This window comes from Erpetoichthys calabaricus, chromosome 6 (genome assembly GCF_900747795.2).
Source record: "Erpetoichthys calabaricus chromosome 6, fErpCal1.3, whole genome shotgun sequence".
Classification (NCBI taxonomy): Eukaryota; Metazoa; Chordata; class Cladistia; order Polypteriformes; family Polypteridae; genus Erpetoichthys; species Erpetoichthys calabaricus.
Window position 1 is genome coordinate 40,999,359 of NC_041399.2, and position 23,818 is coordinate 41,023,176.

The window sequence follows — 23,818 nt, forward strand, 5'->3', positions numbered from 1 at the left end:
AGAGGTAAGAATACCCTTTAATTGGCCAGTGCAATAGGTAGGATGTTCTTCTGACTTAACACCGAAGTATTCAGTATATTTCCATCTTACACTTAATTTTTATATTTTATTAATGAGTGAATACATTATCCCATTTTACAAAAAAATATCATATTCTAGTGGGCAAAGGCAGCCAAAATGGATCAAAGCAAGAAACAATTTAGTAGCACAGTCATGCAGTGGTTAAGCACTGCTTCCTCAAAGCTCATACTGTAAATCCTGCTTTGAATCTAGGCCCAGTCAAAGTGTATTTGGATCTCAAATGGTATCCCCTAATGACATGGCTTTTTCCCCAGAAAAGCTACTTTTCACCCCAGATGTGTCTGTTAGGTTAACCGGTAACTCTAAATTATCCTTGGATGAATAAACATACATGAGTATGTAAGTTGCCTCCCCTTACTTGAAACAATCAAAATAGGCTACAGCATCCCCCATGTGATCCTGAGCTGATATTTAGATGAACTGATACCAAGAATTCTCTGCAACAAGAAAATTTTTCATCTATTTTTAAACCCACTTCCAAATTTAGGGTCATTGAGTATCAGATTCAAGGCAGCGAAGAATCCTAGAAAACAGCATCTACACAATGCAGAGCAAACTCACACATGCTAACTCACTCGTATCAAGCAAAATTTAAAGTTATCAATTTACCTAACCTGTATGTCTTGGGGATGTAGAAAGAAAACTCACTCTTTTCATGATGGAACTTGAAGTGCATCACCGAAGAGAATGAACTCTACTCAAGGGACTGCTCCAGGCAATGTATGGGGAATCTGCAACACCTCATAGGTGATAGCATCACAAGAGGGAGTCTACTCTGATAGCTTAGAGTTGTAAATAAATGATACAGCATTTGAGGTCCTTCGTTACTGAATGCTCCTAATAGACCTAAATAGCTAACCAAGTAGGAGAGGAATGAGCAGGGCAACCTGAAGAAAGTATGATATATGTGAACAGCTGCAGGAAGCAGACATCCAGAGCTAACTAATGATTGCGCTCAAGAGCGTAGACTCCAAAGCTCCTTCATAGAGAATCTGTTACTCTGAATCCCCTGTGGCCTAGATAAACTCCATACACTAGATAGATAGATAGATAGATAGATAGATAGATAGATAGATAGATAGATAGATAGATAGATAGATAGATAGATAGATAGATAGATAGATAGATAGATAGATAGAGGGGGCAAGAGAGAGAGAGGGAGAGAATCCCAGTAGGTTTGCACAATCAAAAGAGATCATACCAACCACTGAGTTGGACAGACCATCTGATGGAAGAGTGGCTGCAGACGGAAGTAGGGTGGACCATCTGGTGTCATGCCCAAAAAAATCCCTTCCGAAGTAAGTAGGGAAAAGGGACAGTGCACATTGGCTTTTATCTTCTTTCCCCTCATATTTATGGTTTTGACAGGTGTTGGTAAAAACACGCAGCATCAAAATCATAATGCTGCAGGATATTTTTCACTGACAAAATAAGAAAATGCAAACAAATTTTCATAGTGGAGTTGACACCACTAACGGAAAAATATACATCCTGAAAGAAACTGCCATTCCATCGCTGGTGTCATCCTATGTAAGAAATGGTATCCAGTAAGTCTTATTATTATCAAGTTGAAAATAATGGATAAGATCAGAAGCAGCTGTCTATGAAGGATTTGCTGCTTCAGTCTCACAACATTCCACATCGTGGCTATATTGAATGAACAAAACATAAGATAGGCTCTTAAGTATCAGCTTTTAATAATAATGTGTCTCATGTCCTGCCAGCTCATGGCATTTATAAGGCCCAGTTACATACTAATAAACTTTCAAACCCTGACAAGAATATTATGGCCCTGCTGAGATCGCCAGCAACAAGATACCAATACCTACTGGTAGTTGTGAATTATGCAACATGATTCAATTAAACTTTCTGTTAAGGACAGTCTCCTATAAGGCAATCTCACAAAAGACTTTGTCTTGTCAATATTCCAACAGAAATAGAAAAAGACCTTCACTTAAATTCTTGTCAACAGATTCCACACCAAATGAGCTGGGAATCCCATAAGGACTATGTCCTGTGTAAACAGCCACATTGTCCAACATTTATCCCAACAATCCTGGCCAAGTTTTTGGTACTTGCTCTTCCTCCCAGTCCTCCTTCCACTGTACTGTTAGTTTAATTAAGATGATCTTCTTTCCCTCTGTGGACCAAATTACAATATCTAGTCTTAATGTTGTGGATGGTACTGTATCCAGATACAGAAGCTTTCTTCCTTACTCGACTTTATCCTCCCACCTCCTAGGTCAACTACAACAGGACTGACTTAGCTTGACTCTGGGTAACTGGTCTCTGTCCTTCTTTAACAGAAGTTATGGTGTTATGCGATATCTTTGCCTTGGCATGGTAGTTCTTCTGCCTTTCCTGCGCAGAGCTATGTATAATAGGACTCTTAAAAATATTTTGTGTATAGTAGTGCAACATGATGGAAGGGACTGGAATCATCTCTGTGCCCTTTTTTCTATTTAAATGTATTTATTCATTTTTTTATTTAATTTTCAAAAGCCATAACATTACAATGGCATGCTACTCAATCAAAGAAATAAAAATAACCGATACAACCATTTACAATGAAACAAATACAAAGCAGAAAACAAAACAAAAAGCAAATTAAAACAAAACCAGATTCACTCCACAGAAAAGATAATATACTGTGAGAGCATCTGGATTTTTCAAGAGGTTTGGGCAGAGCAACTCTGTTACCAGAAACATTTTTTGAGAAACCCAAAACTACAAGATAATACATCCTAATTGATATTCAAAAGCATCAGATACTAATTGCTGATTAAAAAAAAAAAAAAAAATGAAATTGTGAACAAAAAACAAGTTTAGTCCACTTTGTATCACATGTTATGAATGAATTCCCAGATACAGTGGTGAGAAAGCACCTCAAAGGATTCCTTAGTCTTAACGGATGGAAGTATAAGTGAAGAAGAGGTCTACCTTCAGTGTCATCAATACAAGTATGTATATGTATAATTCCAGTTGTACTCAATTAATATATCATGTCTGATATAGGCGGCACGGTAGCGCAATGGGTAGCGCTGCTGCCTCGCAGTTGGGAGACCTGGGGACCTGGGTTCGCTTCCCAGGTCCTCCCTGCGTGGAGTTTGCATGTTCTCCCCGTGTCTGTGTGGGTTTCCTCCCACAGTCCAAAGACATGCAGGTTAGGTGGATTGGCGATTCTAAATTGGCCCTAGTGTGTGCTTGGTGTGTGGGTGTGTTTGTGTGTGTCCTGCGGTGGGTTGGCACCCTGCCCGGGATTGGTTTCTGCCTTGTGCCCTGTGTTGGCTGGGATTGGCTCCAGCAGACCCCCGTGACCCTGTGTTCAGATTCAGCAGGTTGGAAAATGGATGGATGGATGGATGTCTGATATATCTTGGTGTTTACATGGTTTCAGAATACCCACCCAAATGTCCCCGTTTGATATCTGCCCTGTACCATTCTGGGTAGATGTCCTTAATGAGAACCTGGAGGACACACATTATATCTTCACAGCTGATACTACAAAAGTGTATTGACAAGCCCAACTAATAAAAAGATAAAAGAGAACATGGCCTTCAGCTCCAGCAGTGACCATTAGTAATACTGTGGCATACTTGTGGGTTTCATGAGGCATGGTGCCAGCATCACGTGCACAGACTGCTTTAGCTAAATGAGTAATAGAATCTAACATTATGCATTAATTTCAAACAAACTTTCAAGTAAAATGAAACGGTGCTATATAATTATTCTAATGTTAACATAAAAACGAACCTTTGTGCAGCAAGTCTCTAAAAGACACTGGACTCCTCATCAGCACTGATAAATGGCTGTTTAAAGGAAGCAATGTGAAAAGCAGATTGCATCACAATTAGGTGAAACAATTATGTCATGGCTAAGGTGTGGGCCCATGAGGAAAAAGCAAGCTTTTCTATAGTTAGAAAGAAGTTTTTGGAGGTTCAGTACCTCGGTAAGGGCTTCACCGTGTGACTGAATCAACAATGCGACTAATACCAAAACCTGGACATCCCAAACATAAACTGCATTTAGGGACAAACCTCTCTGCATCTTTTTAGGGCATCTGAGTTCACTGGAAAGAAGTGCCTGGGATCAGACTAGGAGTAGTGCTCTCTCAGGTTAGTAGTGGCTTAGAGTTGTCTATAACAAACCTCAGTTGCAGACTGGCACTTCTAAAACCCAGGCACACCACACCACACCACAGAGAGAGTCTTTTTTGATTAAATGGAGAGTGGCATAATCTAGGTACTATCTTTTGGGGTGATGATCCAGTTTACTGCTCCTCAGAGAAAAACATTAAACTTGGCTTAGATTGGATGAGGGGAATTAATTGGATTAATGCTTATTTTGCTACAACGATTTCAAGGTGGGTCAAAATAATAAAAAAAACCTTTCCCTAGCTTGGTCATAGAAATAGCTTAATATCTATGTGACTGGAAAATTTTGGTCTAGATTAATGCAAAATTTATCTGCCAACCTGATGATCTACAATGAAACCTAAAATGCAAACTCACAATAACTAATGAACAGCACAGCTGTACTACTTGAATTCATATCATTGCTCATTCTGCTATTGTATCAAACAGTAGCTTTTATCCTTCCCCGTTACTCAGGGCAGCAAGATGCAGAGAACACTCAGTAAAACAAACTCACATTTTGGATTACTCACATTCACATCAGTTTAATATGCATATCTTGGAATGGGAGAGGAATGCAGAATATTGTAAACAAAATCCCCGTTAGACAGGGAGAGAACATGCAAAGTGAACACAGGACTTAGAACAATGTACAGGACTATAGAACAATATGGAAACAGAGCTAAATACTCCATCACCATTAAGATTAACCTTTTCTGGACATAAGGATATAGGGAGTGCATGCAAACTTCACACAGAGTTATCAGGCTGGAATTTGAACCCAGAATTTACCAGACAGTTCAGAAATATACTGACATGTGGAAAATGTGTAGACTTCACACAAACAGTGAAGAGGCCAGTAATTGGACTCAGCACTTTAAAACTGAGACGATGGTGCTCAACTGTATCACCTTGCAGCTGAGCATATTATTGGAAGCAGTTTTTGAAAGCAAAATGAAGAGTGCAAGACTTAACTTTAGAATAGCCCAGAAAAATATTACTGTATAAGATTTTGTGATGATAATTTCTGCCACATGCAGGTGTCAAGAATGGAATAAACTAAATGTCAGTTAACAAGGTACGAAATATGCCATGACAGTCAACACTTTCCCATTATTGTACTGCCCCAAATAAAGGTCTCTTCTAAATGTAATAAAATGAAAATAATAATAATAACAATTGTTAATTGACCTTCCCTAAAATTCAGGCTAGTTTAATCTGCATATCACACACATCAAAATTGGTCTATAGTTTGTATGCTGAGTTTATCTGAATGGCAAAGGTTACTTTCTTTTTATTTATTTCTTTCCAGATAAGGCTTTTTTCCTAGAAAGATTTTCACATACTTATAAAAGAGAGAACAGAAACATTATACATTTATCACATCAATTTAATATGCAAAGCACCTGTCACTTAGGCTCTTTATATTTGGCAATCAAGGCACTAATTGTAACACCAGGCTTAACATATACATTTTAATTGTAAAGTTTCCACTAAAGCATACACTAATTATAATATTAATATAAATATAATCATATATAAACAACTGGAAACAAACCAAAGAATTTCAACAGACTAAGAAGATAATGTGTGCACTCGCATGTGGTCATTAGCACACCATCTGGTCACATATTTTTCTATTACAATGCACTGGAGTTTTAATAATTTTTTTCCCCTCACTCCTCTGTGTTTTATTAGCATTATTTTAAAACTATAACATGGGAGATATGTTCTTACCTTAGTGCTTGAGCTATACAGTCTACTGGAACTGTCAGCAGGAAATAAAAAAAGTGATAAAAATTAGTATGTTTGCATTTCTGGAACAATAGAGTCTGTTGCGCACACCTGCCTGGCTGTGACAACAGCACACAATCTGCCAAAAACACAGGTGAGCTTTGACTGAAAGACACTGTCAATGGCGAAGGTGAAACAAGACTGAACTTTCTACACTGTTCTCAAAATTTGCAATATGCTTTCCTAACATTAAAAAGAAATATTCAGGTCAAAATACTTATTAGAAGGAACTGACAAGAAAGCCTGTCAGCTAGTAAAACATCTTAACACTTGTTACAGTTGTTCAGTAGTGCATGTACACCCTTGGTTGTGAATTGCCTGCATTCCCTATAACTGAGCTTTAATCTCTGGGAGAAAAGTCCATTAAAGGTAAACTCCTTTCTACTCTTTTTACCCTTTTTATGCTTTTTTACAGCAGCACAGTAAACTTCTGGAAACTGGAAAGTTAAGAGTCCATCAAGGAAGCAGCAAGAAAAAAACAGAATTATGACAGAAACAATTTTTTTTACCATCACATGGAACTGATTTTTAACTTTTAAAACTTTTCAGTTAGTATTTTCTAATTGTTAAGATTTATGAAGATTGAATGCATTGTAAATTTTGTGAATATTTCTGTAAAATATGTTAGGTTTCTAAATACAACTAACAACTAAAGTAAAGGTTCAATAATAAGCAAAAATTAAAGTGATAATTCTGAATTTGTTGAGTTCAGAAAGCTAATCTTATACATTTCCTATAATCCTGCATAAAGACTCACACCATGCTAAACCTAGAGAATGGTGGTACAGGTAACAAAGGTGTCCCAAACCAAGCATTAATGGTTAAGAGGATGAGGCTTTTACTTTAAACAGAATAATAAAAACTATGATGGAAGATTTGAGATAGTTACTGTAATTTGAAACAGCGGTTATTGCACCGTTTTGGATAAGTGGTGATCAGCTTAAATTTACAGTCAACATTTATAGTACACATTGAATGTTACTAACTTAAATATCTAAAGGATAAAAAAAAACAACTGTTTGAACGAGTGCCTGCTGTTGAATGTCCAGTTTCAGTCTTCTTGAAATCAACACAATTCTTACCAGGCTGGCGTGGGAGGTCACAGGTTGAGATAAAACCTGGCCATCAATGGGGATAACGTTTTTTTTTTTCTGAAAGGTGAATCACAGTCAGTTTAGCCGCACTGATCGAATACAAAGTAATCAGTAACCAGCAAAACAGAAAAAAACTGTCAAAATTAAGTGCTGCTGGAGCATCTAAACAAAGCAAAGCAAATTGGTGGGAAAAGTATTGTGTGATCTTGAGGAAAGTCAGGGCCAGTAAAGGAAATAAAAGATACTGAGTTCTGTTAAGGTTGACTTGATTCTATGGAATGTTACTTGCTTTTAATAGAATCAATAAAAAGATACTGAAAACTCATATTCAATTAGATTTTATGTGCACATCCTTCAATTTCATGCATGCCATTTTTAAAAGAAACTTATGGCTCAAATAAAACAGAAACTGGCCAATGTGCAGAAAATGGCAACAGGCAGCTAAACAACTGCTGTGCATGGTTACACTTCTAATATATTGTGTACAAATGAAAAAAGTACAATGTTCTGTCTGTAAAAAAGGTAAGCAAATGATTAGCATTTCAAAAAATCTCACTTAATTTAATGTCAAACTTTACTTTCATTGCCTTGCAAATTTTCACTGTAGTGTAAATTTTCAACTTTATAGGACTCATTAAATAAGCTCTCTGATTTGATGCTGTTCTTTGTGTTTTTGTTTTCTTTCTGCAGCTCTTATGTTACATTCCTCTTCTTAATTAAGCAAACCTTTTCATTGTAACTTTTGTGCCCACAAAAGGAGTAAATTAAATTAGCAGAAGCAGAAGCATGCATCTTAGGAAGTGCATTTTCATTTTTTCATTGCATCGCAGCTTTTGTTTTCCTAATTTCTGAAAAGGCTGACAACCTATTTTGTATGTACCTGTTAATGAAAATTAAGCTCTTTCATTTTTTTACCTTTGGTCAGTGGCTAACAAGTATATATGATTAGTAGATGAAAGAAGTCAATTACAATTCCTGCAGCACATCTGCACTACCAAAATAATGCTATTTATGTAAAATCTTTGCTGTTTATTTGTATGTTTCCTGACTTATATGCTTATGTAGTGCTTAGTGCTGCTATGGTTTTACAGCTCCAACATTCAGGTTCTCAAATTCCTGCCTTCTCATCTTGTAGAGTTTCCACGTTCTCCCCTTGTCTGTGTTGTTATATCTGTATATATTCCAGTTCTTCTCCAATCTCCAAACATGTGCATTTTGGATTACTTGATGATTCTAAACTGCCCCATATGCTTAAGTGTGAATTAGTGTAAGGGTGTGATTTGTGGTGGACTGGTGTCTCTTCCACTTTTAGGTTTGTGCTTTCAGTGCAAACAGAAAGGACTCCAGCCCCTGAAACTATGAACTGGAATAAGAGGAATCCAATTAAAGCATCAAAAGAATTTAATTCATTTATGTCTATGCTACTGTTGTTGTCTATTTAAATGAAAAAAACGGGTTTTAAAATATATTTATTAAACGTCCTTAAATCATTTATATACATGTGGCAGTCCCATTTTTGTATTTACCTGTTTGTACACAGAAAAGGTAAATAAACAATTTCTTAATTGATAATGAACAAATGTGAGTTACTGTAAATGCCCTGCCAACATTTACTCTCTCGGCTGTATGCGAGACCGATAGTGACACTTACATTCAAAGCACCTCGTTATCTTCATCAACACATCTTTCAACGTCTTCGTTCTCTAAGAGAGAGCCAGCAGTAGACTGGCTGGAATATTTCAGAGTTTCCGCTACAGATCCTCTGTGAACCTGCATGCTTTTAGTATATCATGACTCAATTAACAGACTTGTTGATGTTACTAAACTAGGACTGGAAGATAATCCAGTTGATCCAGTATACCGGATAAAATTTGTCTTGTAGTATGGATTTGGACAAAAACATTTTACTGGTAAGCTGAAAATGAGTTGAAAACTTAAGAACACATTTAAACATAATACATGCTCTATCACAAAACGTGAAAATCTGTGCATGCAACAGGAATAAGGGGAAATGTTTTTTTTGTTGGTGTATTACTGTTTTAAAGGTGATGTCTTTGTTCATGAATATGTACTGTATGTTCATTTTGTGTAAATAATTGAGCCAGGCTCCTAAGAACATTACCCAAGGTGATGTATGGTACAACCTGACTGCAACCAGAAAGAGGGCACCCAAAAAGCATGTCTTGTGCTGTTTGTTTAGAGGTGCCGTGAGTGAAAAAGAAGCTTTAATTTTATTTACTTATACTTTTTATATACTTTTACTTTGTGAGTGCGAGGAATATCAATATTTTGCACAGTTGTGAACTCTACTGACTTAATGAGAATGTACATCTAAATTAACTGAGACACATATGGTAATAGAATCAAAATATCTCCTTAAACATAATGTAATAATTACTATCATTAATGTGAAACTCTTTACCTAATCCAGTGTAATTTTAAAATAAATGGATTACTTAAAAATGCCATGAGAGATGAGGGCAGCTACAGTATAGACTCACCTTTGCTTCCCTTGCATGTTTGAAGCCTCTTCTCTTCACTTTCAGCTTCCATCTACAAGAAGAAAATAGCCATATACCCATAAAAATCAAAAACAGTGTTTTAGACAATTCTTCATAAAAGTACCCCATGGGGAAAAAGATGCAATGACAATGAGGAACAATTTTTTTAAACATTAATTCCTGTGTTTATATGGTATGTACAGTATTATCTCTATTTCACTATCCAGGGATTACTGGATTGATGTATTGACTAAGTGTTGTTAACATTTCCTAGTGGTAAGGACCGAGTGACATTTTTAAAAGTATTTATTTTTTTATTAGGCATTAATCCCTTGTAATTTTATTATGGAGTCATGGGAATCCAGAACATATTTTAGCAACATCGTGTTCAAAAGACAGTGCTAACCCCTGAGGCACTACCATGTTGCCTGCTATAGTAAATACTTAAAAGGTAAGATAAAGTAGGGGCTAAAGTTTACTAGACTATTTGCATAAACACAGCTGTAAATCTGACTAAAATGAGCACTTTAATGCTTTGTGTTTCACCATAAAAGAATTAATAATCAGTCAGCACTGTGTTTGCCATAATCATTAATCATTATGTAATCTTTTTATACTGTACCATGTTTCATAGTGAACTTACACCCTTTCATGAATTATCCAATCACTTAATTCAACTGTAGGTCAAGGCATTAATCCATCAAAGGATCCACTCACAGTCACATCCACACTTACTGATGATTTAGTGCAGCCAGTTAAACTAAAATATATGCCTGCCTTTGGGAGGAAACCTTCAGAACATTTTCACAGAGAAAATGCAAATTCTACACGAGCAGTGACTAAGCTGGAATGTGAACCCAGGTCCCCAGAGTTGTGAGGAAACAACACTAATCAATGAGGCAATATGCCGCTGACTGCTTTGTAGTAATTACACTAAAACCTAAAATAAAGTAGGAGTTTAGCATTACCAGATTAGCTGCTCATACTTAGAAAGAATATCTTTCCACTAAGCATGCACTTTACTGGTTTGTGTGATTCTGTAACCATTAAAAGTATCAGCAAAAATTCAGATCAAAAGTTATCACTGATCATCTTCCTCTACTGCATCCTTAGTACAAAGCCACAGAGCAAATTTTTATATCTACTGTAAATGTTTCAGCACAGGCCAGTTAGGTAACTTGCAAAGTGTCACATAATGAGTTAATATCAAGGACTAAACCAGCAACCTTTTGGTTTTGAGTCCAGTGCCTTAACAAATACATCACACTGCCTACCGCTACTAATTATCAAAGCCATTTAATCCAGTTCCGAGTTATGAGGCCATGAAAAGCACATCCCCACAAGTACAAATTAATCACAGTTCATCTAGCCCAAAGGAGAGAAACCTAGTTTACTGAGACATTTTGACAAATATATAGAATTTAAGTAAAAGAACAAAATAAAGACGTTTTGTCCTATTTCATTATGTGTAGACATTGGGGGGATTACTTTTGTAGTAGCTCACCAAAACCATAGTGAAATCAAGGAAACAATATCAAACAGTATGGGAAACAGTACGTTTATAAAACTTAGATTACACAAGACACGAGTGCATAAAACAGACAAAATAAAGTATAAATAAACATATATCAGCCACAGTCTACCTTCACAGGTATTTATCCACATTGTTCACCTGTGAATTGAATGACTAATTCACTTGCCCACCGCATAAGCAGCACAAAGAACCTTCTGTTTTATCTTTTGTCTGTTTCTTGCCCTTGTGAGTATATGCCCCCAATCTCAAACTGAAAGTAGTCTCAAAAAATCCTATATTTTGACTTTATTTTGTATTAGCTGCCAGGGTCACCTCTAGCCAAACCCCATTATCATTTTTGGGATCAGAGACAGACAAAGTTTTGTAGCAGCCTAGAACTCCCTCTAGGGTATCCTGATGCCGCTGCACCATTGAGCCTTCATTTGTGCTTAATAGGTCAGGTTTGCAGCCAACCACCAGACAGCTGAAACTGTTAACAAAACAGCACCCACTGTCCTATGCGTTCACACCTGAGGCTCTGTATCCTCTAGTATCCAAGAAATCATCCAGCATCCTACTCAAATCCCTTTTTGTGTAACACTCTTCCTACAAGGTAAACTGATTCCTCTCTGCTTTTTTTTAAATGAGACCTATGCTGTCATGTAAGAAGCTGTAAACATAGTCCAAGAATAGAAGCTCAATATTATCAAAGATACAACCACAGCGGTCTGAATGAGCATTGGAAATCTGATCTTCAGTTCAATATAAACTACCACTAAGTGTTTAGCCCACCCTGGCCACACAATTTGCCAATGTACAATTAACTGAAATATTTTGTGGCAGAATAGTACACTACACCTCCTCCAAGTTCTGAGCTCTTATTTACTTTACTATTCATTAGCTATTAATGATAGATGATTCGGAAACTAAAAAAGGTGTTTTGACTACTTTAATAAATAAATAAATAAAATACGAAGCAAACTTTACATATGGCCACGTGCGCATTCAGGTTATTAATCTTCCCACTTCACCTGATGATGTAATTACACTTACTGAAAAAATCAAGTTCGATTTTTTCCGATAAAGGATGAACCTAGATATAAAGTAATATTATATTCAGTTGAACTCAACTGAAATTGTCAGCAGTTAAATTGCATTGGTAAGAGTATGTGAATGATTGTCCATGCATGGACAGATAACATGGACCTAAGAATCCAAATGCAAACTGCCATTTCCACTATTTCACAGCTAAACCCTCTTCCTTTCTGCGTTTCTCCTTGACAGGAGATGAAACTAAGCTAGACCAGAAAAAGCTTATGAAAGCAAACACTAGGTCTAAGTGGGGATGCAGATGTAAATCCCAACAAAGAAAATGTGTTTATTTTAGCTATGTAAAATGAACCACATACAACCTACTACAGCAATATTGAAAAGTTCTGGATTACAGTATTGATTTTCTTTCAATTCTTAAAATATTTTATTACAGTACAATGTATTCATTACATCTATGCTTTAAAGCAATCTGGTACATTTATAATATGCACTAACAGTTCAAAGATGAATTTAAAGAACAGACAAAAACCCTGGTTTCTAGGAATGTCTATTGTGATACCCCGTGAGTGTATTTTTCAAACTTAAACCTTGCACAGTTCTTCCGTTATTTCGTTTGTAAAGCACTGACAGATGGTGACACAATAGCCACAACCGAATTAACGCCTTTCATTTCAGCATCTGAAATCACCAAATGAATTACAAGACTTTATACATTTTCCAGGTTAAAGCACCTTTTGTTAAGTCATTTTTTAGAATTTGTATTTCTGATTCATAACTTGAGTTACCCATTGCTACTGTTCCTAATAGATTAACCACTTGATGAGCTTCTTGTTAAATGGCAAGTTGAAAACGTTCTAATAGGAGTTCTTTAGACAATATCACTGCCACGAAAGAAAGAAAGAAAGCAAGAAAGAAAGAAAGAAAGAAAGAAAGAAAGAAAGAAAGAAAGAAAGAAAGAAAGATTTCCTGTTGTGCATCACTAAATGAATATCTTGCAGATAATGAATATCAGCATGCCTACTGCTTGGCAAGGAGAACCCCAATTTTCTTCACTTTGTTGTCCAAAAAGCAGCCACCTTTCTAGGCAGAAGTCACATTTAAATCATTTATGCTAAACAGGATAACAGAATTCCAGATGCTCTACTGCTATGTATTAAACAAAAGCCATCATTATTTGTCCCTCTAGATGTTCAGCTAGCCTGTTCAGGATTTCACAAATCTTCTACATATTTTCCCCTAATATTCTAGGAATGCTAAATAAATAGCAAGCTTTGCCTGAAGACCAAGTTGACTGGGGGGTGCTGGATGGTGGTTTGGCTGGAGGAGGGGAGGGGAAGTGAGTGTTCAATCTCAATCAGAACAAAGCAAGATTAAAACATGTTCTCACAACCAGCTAAAACTATTAAAATATAGCCACAGGGAATATGCTCCCAAAATGCAAATATGTTAATGGTAACAAAGAAAGTTTTTTTTCCTACCATTTAATAGAAAAATAGCTAGCCATTATGTGAAGACACTGGTGTTGCATGCATTTTTTGCCCAAAATAGTTGATAAAAACTAACCACTCTGTCAGTGCATATTGCTTACAGATCCCAAATAAAACCTATTAAATATAATTATTCCAGCCTGATGGCTGTGCATAGTGGTCACCATCTATGAAACCTCTGAGTCACAGGATATGCTGTTACTTCAGTGGTAATGGGAAACATGACTCCCTTTTCTCGTTTGCTGCTGTGATTGAAGGCACTGACCTGTCATACATTTATAATAGGGGAGCAGGTGTGGCAGTGATGGACCTTAATTTCCTTTAATAAACCTTTTATGTGCCACACTCTTACTGCCACACTGTGCTCTCCAAGGTCCTGCTCATAATAGGTTCATTACTTTTGATTACTATAGCCTATTGAGACAAACAACTCCCAAACACTATAGATTACATTCTGTAAAACTAATGTACCCGATTAGTTCATTACACTCTTCCACATCACACAACAACCAGCAAATCGAACAATAGCTCTTGAAAGATAAAACTATTAAAAGTGCTGGTAATGTTTTGTGCTCGCCTAATAATGCAGTCCTGCATTTAATCCATTTTTATATTTAGTATTTTGCTAATGACATTTTTTTTGGTGCACAAAGCCATTTAAGGACCTTTTTTTGCAGAAAATGGCCAAACATTTATTTTTTACTTTCAACATTCAACACTTTCATGGTCTAATAAAATGGTTTATTAAACAGAAAAGTCGGTAGACAATTAAGAAAAAAGCAAATTAACATTCTAGTGTCACATACATTTCAATGGACTTTATCAAAAGTAAATACATAAAAAGAACCGTGCAACTACTGTATTATCTGTGTAGAGTTTTCATTAAGTTCCAAGATTTCTTTGTATTTATTTCAAAATTATTTTAAGGTTACTTTAAACATAATTTAGCTAATATTAAGTAAATAGTAGATCTAACATTTACAGAATAATTTTAAAGCAATTGAAAACATCATGAGTGTATACTGGAGTCATACCTATCCTAAGTATAATAGAAACCAACCTTGGATAGCATCTCAGCCCTCAGTAGATCACACACATACTCAAACTAACACTTATTTAGACTCATTTTGAAGTCATCAATTGTGCTAAAAGTCATATTTCTTTCGTGTAAGAAGAAATAGCTGTGCACAAAGGGAGAACCTGCAAGCTCCACACAGACAGTGACCAGGCTAGGAATCAACCCTGGGTCCCTGTCATTGTAAGCCAGCAGTGATAGCCACTCTATCACTTTACCACCTTGAAAACAACATCCATATTTTGAATATACTTTTCTAATTGCTGGATCTCTATGAACCACAGCCTATTCTGGAAGCCCTGGGAACAAATCAAGGGCCAACACTGGATGAGATGACAGTTCATTGCACCAGCTACACACACGCCAACACTCACTCATGCTCCAAGTTGCAAATTTGGACTCTGTATCTATTCGGCTGCATCCCTGAGAACTCAGTCACCTTGCCACCTTCAAAATATCATTCATTTGAAAATGCCAAAGAACTAAAATTCCAGCCCAGAATTTAAATGCAATGAAACAGAATTGGTAATTGAATGTCTACTAGAATGCCACTTTCTTTTTAATTCATTAGGCTTACCCTGCTGAATAATTATAAATACAATGATTTTTAATAATTTTCCATGATGGGATCTATATATCCATTCATCCATTTGTTTGCTTTCTAAAACAACTTCACCTGGTTGGGATTGTAAAGAAGTACTGTTATACCTCGAGACTCCTGAGCTCGAGTTCTGGATTAGGCATTGTGTGTGTGGTACATGCAAGTCCTATATATCTTTATGGGTTTCTGTACGAGTACTGCCGTTTCTTTTCCACTTTTCAAAAACAAGCATATTTGTCAACATGACAACTCTGGAATGGATCAGTCAGTAGGAGCATATGCATGACTGGCTCCTGCAATGGGCTAGTTCCCATATTGTGCTCAGTTTGTAATGAATACTACCATCTTACTGAAACCCTGGACTGCAGAAACAGAGTAGTAAATGGAGGTATGGAATAACAACAAACAGTCAGGGTTTCAGTCATGCAGAATCTAGGCAGCAAATGATAATCTTATGAAATTTTACAACCTCAAAAAATGAATAATGTATTGTTTTAATTCTAACAGAAGCTGGTACTGATACTTGTTTACTTTTGTGTCAAGAGCTAAATGGTAATACATAATTAAAGTATATTTTAACAACTGCAATGCCAGTAATTTTCAGGTGTGCTGATATTTCTAGGAAAAACATATGCAATTTGGATGTCTTTGACTTTTTCAAGAACACACTGTACCTTCAAATAATGAAAGGGAGTTGCTTTTTAAATAGGCAAACATTAAACTAAGAATATATAAAAGCTTCTTTCTTTTTGGAAATGAATGAATGCTTGGAGTAGGAGTATTGGGGAGAGGAAAAGAGTGAGAAAGTCTGCAATGGTGTCTGATATTCATTATTTGCAAGAAATTCATTTAGTGATGCACAACAGGAAATTTCTTTCTTTCTTTCTTTCTTTCTTTCTTTCTTTCTTTCTTTCTTTCTTTCTTTCTTTCTTTCTTTCTTTCTTTCTTTCTTTCTTTCTTTCTTTCCCTTTTTCTATTTTATTAATATGTTTCTTTTTAAAATGTGCAACATTGTTTTTGTTCTGCACTTCTAGGTTCAGAAGAGAGACCTTGAGCAAGCATCCATTATAAATGGGTACACAGACTGAATGGAATCATTTAGATTCAGGCGTTACAGAAACTGTGACGGTAGCCCTGGTTATACTATACAAACATTGTTTTAGCAAACTGTATGGACAAGGGCAGTGATTGAGGAGGGTTTGCTGATGAACAAAAACTTTAATTCAGTTTTGCCCCTTTAACCATCAGGGATTGCTGAAACACCTCATTGTACTTAACAGATCAGGCATTGGTCAGTGAAATACAGTAATTTGATAGAGCAATGTCCTGAATTCATAGGCACCCTGAATGCACCTGAAGTGAGGCATGTTGTGTTTCTAAGAAAAAAAAGTTTATATGGATGATTATACAGAGAGAAAAATTAACAATGGAAAATTAATTAAAAAAAAATAAAATAAAATATGTTTCCTGGTTCCTCCCTGCGTGGAGTTTGCATGTTCTCCCCGTGTCTGCGTGGGTTTCCTCCGGGTGCTCCGGTTTCCTCCCACAGTCCAAAGACATGCAGGTTAGGTGCACTGGTGATTCTAAATTGGCCCTAGTGTGTGCTTGGTGTGTGGGTGTGTTTGTGTGTGTCCTGCAGTGGGTTGGCACTCTGCCCGGGATTGGTTCCTGCCTTGTGCCCTGTGTTGGCTGGGATTGGCTCCAGCAGACCCCTGTGACCCTGTGTTCGGATTCAGCAGGTTGGAAAATGGATGGATGGATGGATGTTTGCACCTTTTCACAAAGTCATTTGTAATATAAGTGAATCAGAGGGGTATTTTTTCAAAATCTGACAACAAAATATTGTGCAGGATCAGGATTGTGAAAAGTATTTAAAGTGCAAAGATGAAGGCTATGGGTATAGAGTTCCAGTCAGGGGCTGCTTAGTCTTAAAGCTATTTTACAGGAAGGCAAGGACAATCCAGGTGAGGTTTTATAGGGGATTTACACTTCAGACAGCCTGGTACATTAATAGAAATATGATTGTACAAGGTGGTGGTTCTGAAATGGGTCTGATCATTTAGTCAAAGAAGAGCTGATGGCAGAATGTACCCAGTTTAGTGGGAGCACTTAACTGTGTACAATAGAGTGGCTGTCCAAGAACAGGCAACTACCAAGGACAATGTTACTTTGTGGGGATCTCACAATCAGAGAGCTGGGGTCTCGTTTGCCATGACAAGGAATCCAAGAGGGTATGCAAATGATAACTCACATTCTTTTGAGATGGCTACTGGGAGGAATGACAGTACAGACGACAGTGTTCAAGATCTAAAAGAAAGCAGGGGTTAAAATAAAAAAATATTTTTCCCCATCTTCAAATGTTTGGTAATTCCGCTGAAATTATTATTAGAAAAACGTCTATGGCCAATATTACCTATCAGAAATGTCATTTGATGAATATGAGAACTAATCTTTATGTTCCTAAATGCTTATGCTATAAATGTTGGATGGAAAAAGGTGAATTGTAAATATTTTTCATAATTAGAAATGAAAATGGCTGACTACAGGACAATTTTTGGTGGGGATAGGAGTTGTATGGTAGGTGCTTCACTTGACAGGAATCACCCACCACCATGACCCGATTCTGGTAAGGGATTGACTGATTTATTGGTTACTCATAATTTGTCTGTATGTGAAGGGGGATGTAAGGCAAAACAGCAGGACAAGGCATGGCATTTGCGGTTAAATTCATGTAATTTTAGACTGCATTTATGGGTAAAAGCACTGCTTGATGTTTTTATGTAACTCTGGTATTACCCCAAACTGATTTCCTGACCACTGTCTAGTTATAATCACAGTTAGTGTCACCAATTTTAAAGAATGAAAATGAATAATACGGTAAATGTCAACAACCGTCTTTTACTAAACAAGTGCTTTATATTTTGCTTTCTTAGATTTTTAGGAGAGGTGGGGATTAAAGAAAGGGTGGTTTGAAAATGTTATGCAATTGTGCAAAGTTGGAAAAATGCAGATGAGGCTTTATAATCAAAACATTACAATCTATTAGACAAGTGAAACTTTTGAAGAATAAAATTCTCCTTTCAGATCTGTCAGCCTCTAAATACACAATATAAATAATATTTAAAAGAAGGTATTGTGCTTAAAGAGGTAGAAGAAGCACTAGATAAGTCTTAAATCCTATATATATTTGAAACGGTTGTACCCTGTTAACATGTCTTTGGTTTATAGGAGAAGGCAGCAAAAAAGAAGGTTATTTGCTGTCTACAAGATGCCGAGGTCTGGAATGCTGCTGTAAAATTATATAGTGAACTGTATACTGCCCTGAAGAAGATGCCCTTCCAGAAGAATTGTGACAGTTTCCAAAGATAATCAAAAACATCCTAAATCTAATATGGATGATTTTGAACGGTCAGTCAGTGTTAATGAACTTCTGGAAGTCCTTACAGTTTTAAATACTAGGAAGGGAACAAGTCTAGAAAAACTTTCAGTAGAATTCCATTACTCTATATTAGTTATATATTAGTTTTTATTTGGTTCATCTGGGCTCAACCAAGACAGCACATCTCTAATAATTAAGGTAACCTGAATGTAGTTTAGGATTTCAAAACTTGTAGAGCAGACATGAGAATTAAATTATGTTTCCAGGTTTCCGTTTTCTCTACACCTCACACTTAATAAGTGACACAAAGCTCTGTTGCAAACTGAGAAGATGCGATTTTGCGCTATTTCAAATGAACGTTAAACAAAACCTGTTATGCCACACATACACATATTGATGTTAGCATTACACAAATGTATCTTTGATAACAGTTTTAGTGGGGTCAAAAATAATAAAAATGTCTGTCGAGACTAATTTATTATGTTTATATTTGTTCCATAAGTGAAGACTACCTACAGGATTCTATACCTGTCGTGGTGGAGCTGATGCTCAACACCTGGCTTTACCTTTTCTCTCTCTTTTTGGTTTCTTTCCCTTAATGTTTGTTTTATTTGTTAATCATTTTCCCCTTCCTTTATTTTGAGTTAAAGCCAAGTAGGTGGGGCCTCCAATTATCTTGAATTGCCACCAATTACTCAGGTGCACTGCTGATTATGGCGGCCACCTGAGATCTAATATAATGGCAAGCTAGAGACTCGTCTTTTGTTGAGGCTCTGCCTGCTTCTTCACTGGGCTGCCAATCGGCCCCTTGAGTGTTTACAGTTTAGTGAACTCTAGTTTTGCTTCTCTGACTATTAGAATTTTTGAATTAGCTTGTTGGCCTTGTTTAATGATTAGAAGTTTTGATTTTTGGTTGTGTTTCATTTTAGATTATTTTCTGTTGAGTTCACAATGCAGTGACTTATGAGTTTTGATCGCTTCTTTTTAATTTTCTTACTTGAATTATCTGCTTAATTTTTTATCTGTTAACATGTTTATGTTCCTGCCTTGTGCCCTGTGTTAGCTGGGATTGGCTCCAGCAGATCCCCGTGACCCTGTGTTTGGATATAGCAGGTTGGATAATGGATGGATGGATGGATGGATAATTATTTAACTCTTAGTTAATTAATTGAACTCATTTTTTTGTTTTCTGTGTTTTGAACTTGATTATTCTTTGACTTGCTAAATCTTTTTTTTTTTTATATCTCTTAGTACCTTTAATCAATATTCTTCATTAATGGGATAAAGGTTTAGGTGGGAATTGCCTCTATGTGGATGGATGTTCTTCTAATCATGGGGAAGAGTCTAAGGCAGTCCTGACAAAACTGCTCTTTTATCCAAATTTGAAATAATATAATGACCCACTCCAGCTCCACTTATATGCAATCAAAAAGAATAAATATCCTAGGAGATGTCTGGCTATTAAGTGGCAATATTTTATTTTTCAGTGCCAGTCTGCATATTGTAAACTGTTTACATCACTTCCTTATTTGTGTCATCTTATCTATTTTACACCCCACTGCTAAAGCTGTCTTTTCTCATTTGCTCTGGATCTTGAATTTGGTTGTCTGCCAACATCCTTCAGTTCTCATAGCACCTTTTCTCTGGTTTATCACATCCCCTTTTTGCTCTGTCTAAGCTGTTAGCATTTTGACCTACACCTCCACTTTGGTACCATTCATCTGGGCATTCAGGCTAAGGTGAATAAACACCTTGTCAGCACCTTTAAAAAGTGAGGCAAGCAGTTGGAGAAACCAATAAAAATGAAATAATCTGTATGGGGAACAGAGAAAAATAAGAACAGTAGAGGAAATAGTCTTGTATAGACCAGGGGTGGGCAAATTCAGTCCTGGAGGGCCGCAGTGGCTGCAGGTTTTTGCTCCAACCCAATTGCTTAATAAGAAGCTCTTATTGCTCAAGTAACACTTCAGCTTCACTTTAGTTGTCTCACTCGTTAAGATTTTGAACCCTTATTGCTTATTTTTAGACTTAAACAGCTGTATTCTTGGTTTTAAATTGCTCCTAATTAGCAATACCACGCAAATGACAAAAGAGACCAGCATTTCTCCATTTAGCTTGTTACCATTTACACCTGTGTGTATTTATCACACACTATTTGGTTTAATTAAATACTTGGAAGGAAAGTGACGAGAAAAAAGTGAAGCACTGAGAATTACTCATCTGTTTTAGACTTCAAATCATTTGGATGATATCCTTAGAAAGGAAAATAAATCTAGGATATGAGAATGACCTGACATGGCAGATTTAAAGCACTAGCAAGCCATGCAATTAAATAATTGACAAGGATTGTTTTTTAATTAAGCAACTGGGTTGGAACAAAAACCTGCAACCACTGCGGCCCTCCAGGACTGAATCTGCCCACCCCTGGTAAAGACTAAGGGTGTACTCACACTAGGCATGTCTGTTCCATAATGTGCCCAAGTGTGATTGTCTCCCCTCCCTACTCACACTGCACTTAATGTTCTGGGCCCTTTCACGCTTTTGTCATGACCAAGCGACTTTGTGTAAAGCCAAAACAAGATCCAAACATGGAGTGACAGCATATACGTCAAAACAATTTTACTTATTTTATGGTTGTTTTGTAATCATGTAGGGCACGATAATGCTCTACCCTCTTACAGACTTATTGAGTGTGCAGCATAGCGTTTTGCTGTTAATCATCCTGCATGTATGAGAAGATTTTACGGTGACAAATGATGTTAAGGGAAGAATTTGCAGCTTTTCTTGCCAAATACAATTCACGTTAAGGTGAGAATAAAAACCTGTTTTTAACTCAAAAGACATTGAATTAAATGAGAATTGCACCTTCACACACTGTTCCTGAATGCTACTGAACCATGCTTGGGCCCACCTCTTCCAAGTGGGACAGGGCTTGGTACGGCTGGCCTGGCACAGAGCGATCACACTAGTCAAACGAACTAGACAGTTACATGTGGACAAATGTGTGGAACGAATGACTAGGTTGAAATCCAATAAGAGAAGAACTACAGTACAGTTCGAAGCAAAAATTGATAGAAAAAAAGCATAGTTCAAAACATCGAAGATATAAAGTTTTAGATCATTACTAAGTACAAAAACTTGAAAATGACTCAGTAATAATCGCACAAGCATAATTAAGGAACAAATGGACCTACATGCTAGTTGAATGGTCATAACTGCCAAACAAGTGGTATGGTTAAGAACCTGGTCAAAAACAAAGAAAATTGTAATTGTTACATGTTTGGTTTTGAAGAACTTGAAGTATAATTCAGATTTTTTTAAAAATTGTGCTTTAAAGGCAGGTATAGTCACTGATAAACACGTTAAAGCTTAGTTGAATTTGCCACCATTTTCACTTATTGTTGCTCACAGTCAGCTGACTCATAAGAGACCATGACCTTACATCCAAAGTAAAAGTGTTCCAATCAGATGAATAAGCTTTTCTTTATTTAATGCTGTGTTTGGTTCACCATGACATAATTTGCACTTCTTCTCAACTTTAAAACTCACATATGAAAACTGAAAAGCAGTGTTCAGTACTTATTCATCTTATAGCCTAATTGCTTTGTAAGAAAAAAAACATACTTTACTTATAGCCTAGTTTCTTTGTTAAGATGTCAATTCATAATACTGAGCTATAGTGCTAAATCAAAAATCCTGAGAAGAGAAACAAATCTTATTTATACAAGCATATGGTATTTGTGGGCTAGAATGCTAGTTTGTTATTATATGTTAAACCTTCTCTTTCGGCTTTTGGAGACCTAAAAGTTGCGCCTTTTATGTTAACTCTTATCCAGACTGTTTTTGAATAATGATCATCAAACCATGTACTACAATATAATATGCATTTATTATTGATTACAATGCAATATTACTCAGTTGTGCTATTGGTACTATATTTTTGCTGCATCTCAGTGTGACGGTCTGGATCTTATTTGTTGACCTGGTTTCTTCCCATATTTCAAAGTCATGCAGGTTCATTAATTTGGGATTCTAAATTGGCCAATTGTGAGTATGTGTAAATCTGCATGCCCATGCTTTCCTTTCCTGCCTTGTACCTTATACTGAAAGGATAGGCCCCTTCTCCCCCAAACCTCAGATGAAAAAGTCCAGATAATAGATGGTGTTATAAAATGCATGTTTACTCAAAGGGCAAGGGAGATAGATGGACTGCCCAACCTAGGATTTTAACTGCACCTTTGCCAATGAAGAGTCAGAGATAAGCTAACCAAATACCATGATGTTCTGGAAAATGAAAGCAAACTTGAATGAAAGTCTATTGGTCTCAGTAAAATAATTATTTTTCATTCTGTTTGGGTCCATTTATGGAGAGTACTACTGCTCAGAGGCACAAAAGTAGTCTGGGATGAACTCTGGTTGCAAGCGTGCTATCCCTCATGGGACCCACACCTCATTATTCCAGTAAGTAGAGCCAAGAGGTTTAGGCAGTGTTTCTGTGGTAGGAATGGAGTCAGAAAAATAGAGAAAAAGGGAGTGGAAGTGAGAAGGAGATTACTTAGTATCCTTTTACGTGGGACTAATTAGGTTATGAACCCCCTCTGGCTAAATACATGTTAGATGGGACCAGTGGAACAGCTGGCATTTCTTTGTTTGATCTCTATCAGTTTTTCCCCAATGTTTACTTTCCCATATATGCATGTGATTAAATTTCATTAATGATCTTATCTATTTTCCCAAGTTTTAGGCAAGTAATAATGGGACTTCCACCATAGCAGACATTTACAAAATTGTACCTCTGTTGATGTACAACGTAGATGAGTAAATATTAAAATACATTTGCACAGCAGATATTCTGCGTCACCTTTAGCCCTCAGAGTCAGATCCTTGGGGAGCTCAGTGTGGCCTCAAGATCAATACTATAAGTTTTACAGAGCAATGCAAGCAGTCTAATAATAAGCTGAATTTATTGTGCCTTAATAATTTTTAGGCAGCTACTACTTAAATGTTGGTAGACAATAACTAAATAATATTTAATCCACTGCAGAAATGGCCCTAATCCACTTTTTTTAAATTAACCACAAATTGATTGACATACATGTGGAATAAA

At 36.5% G+C, this 23,818-nt stretch overlaps 1 protein-coding gene across 6 annotated transcripts in view; it reads right to left on the bottom strand.

Annotated features, from left to right (window-relative positions):
• Positions 1-23,818, bottom strand: part of st18 (ST18 C2H2C-type zinc finger transcription factor) — a 262,012-nt gene that overhangs the window by 105,375 nt on the left and 132,819 nt on the right. For all 6 annotated transcript variants that reach the window (XM_028803518.2, XM_051928741.1, XM_051928740.1 and 3 more), the window contains 2 exons: positions 9,604-9,655; positions 5,952-5,982 (listed from right to left, as the gene is read on the bottom strand). In XM_028803518.2, coding sequence (XP_028659351.1) covers positions 5,952-5,982; positions 9,604-9,655 — 83 coding nt within the window. The remainder of the gene's footprint in view (positions 1-5,951; positions 5,983-9,603; positions 9,656-23,818) is intronic.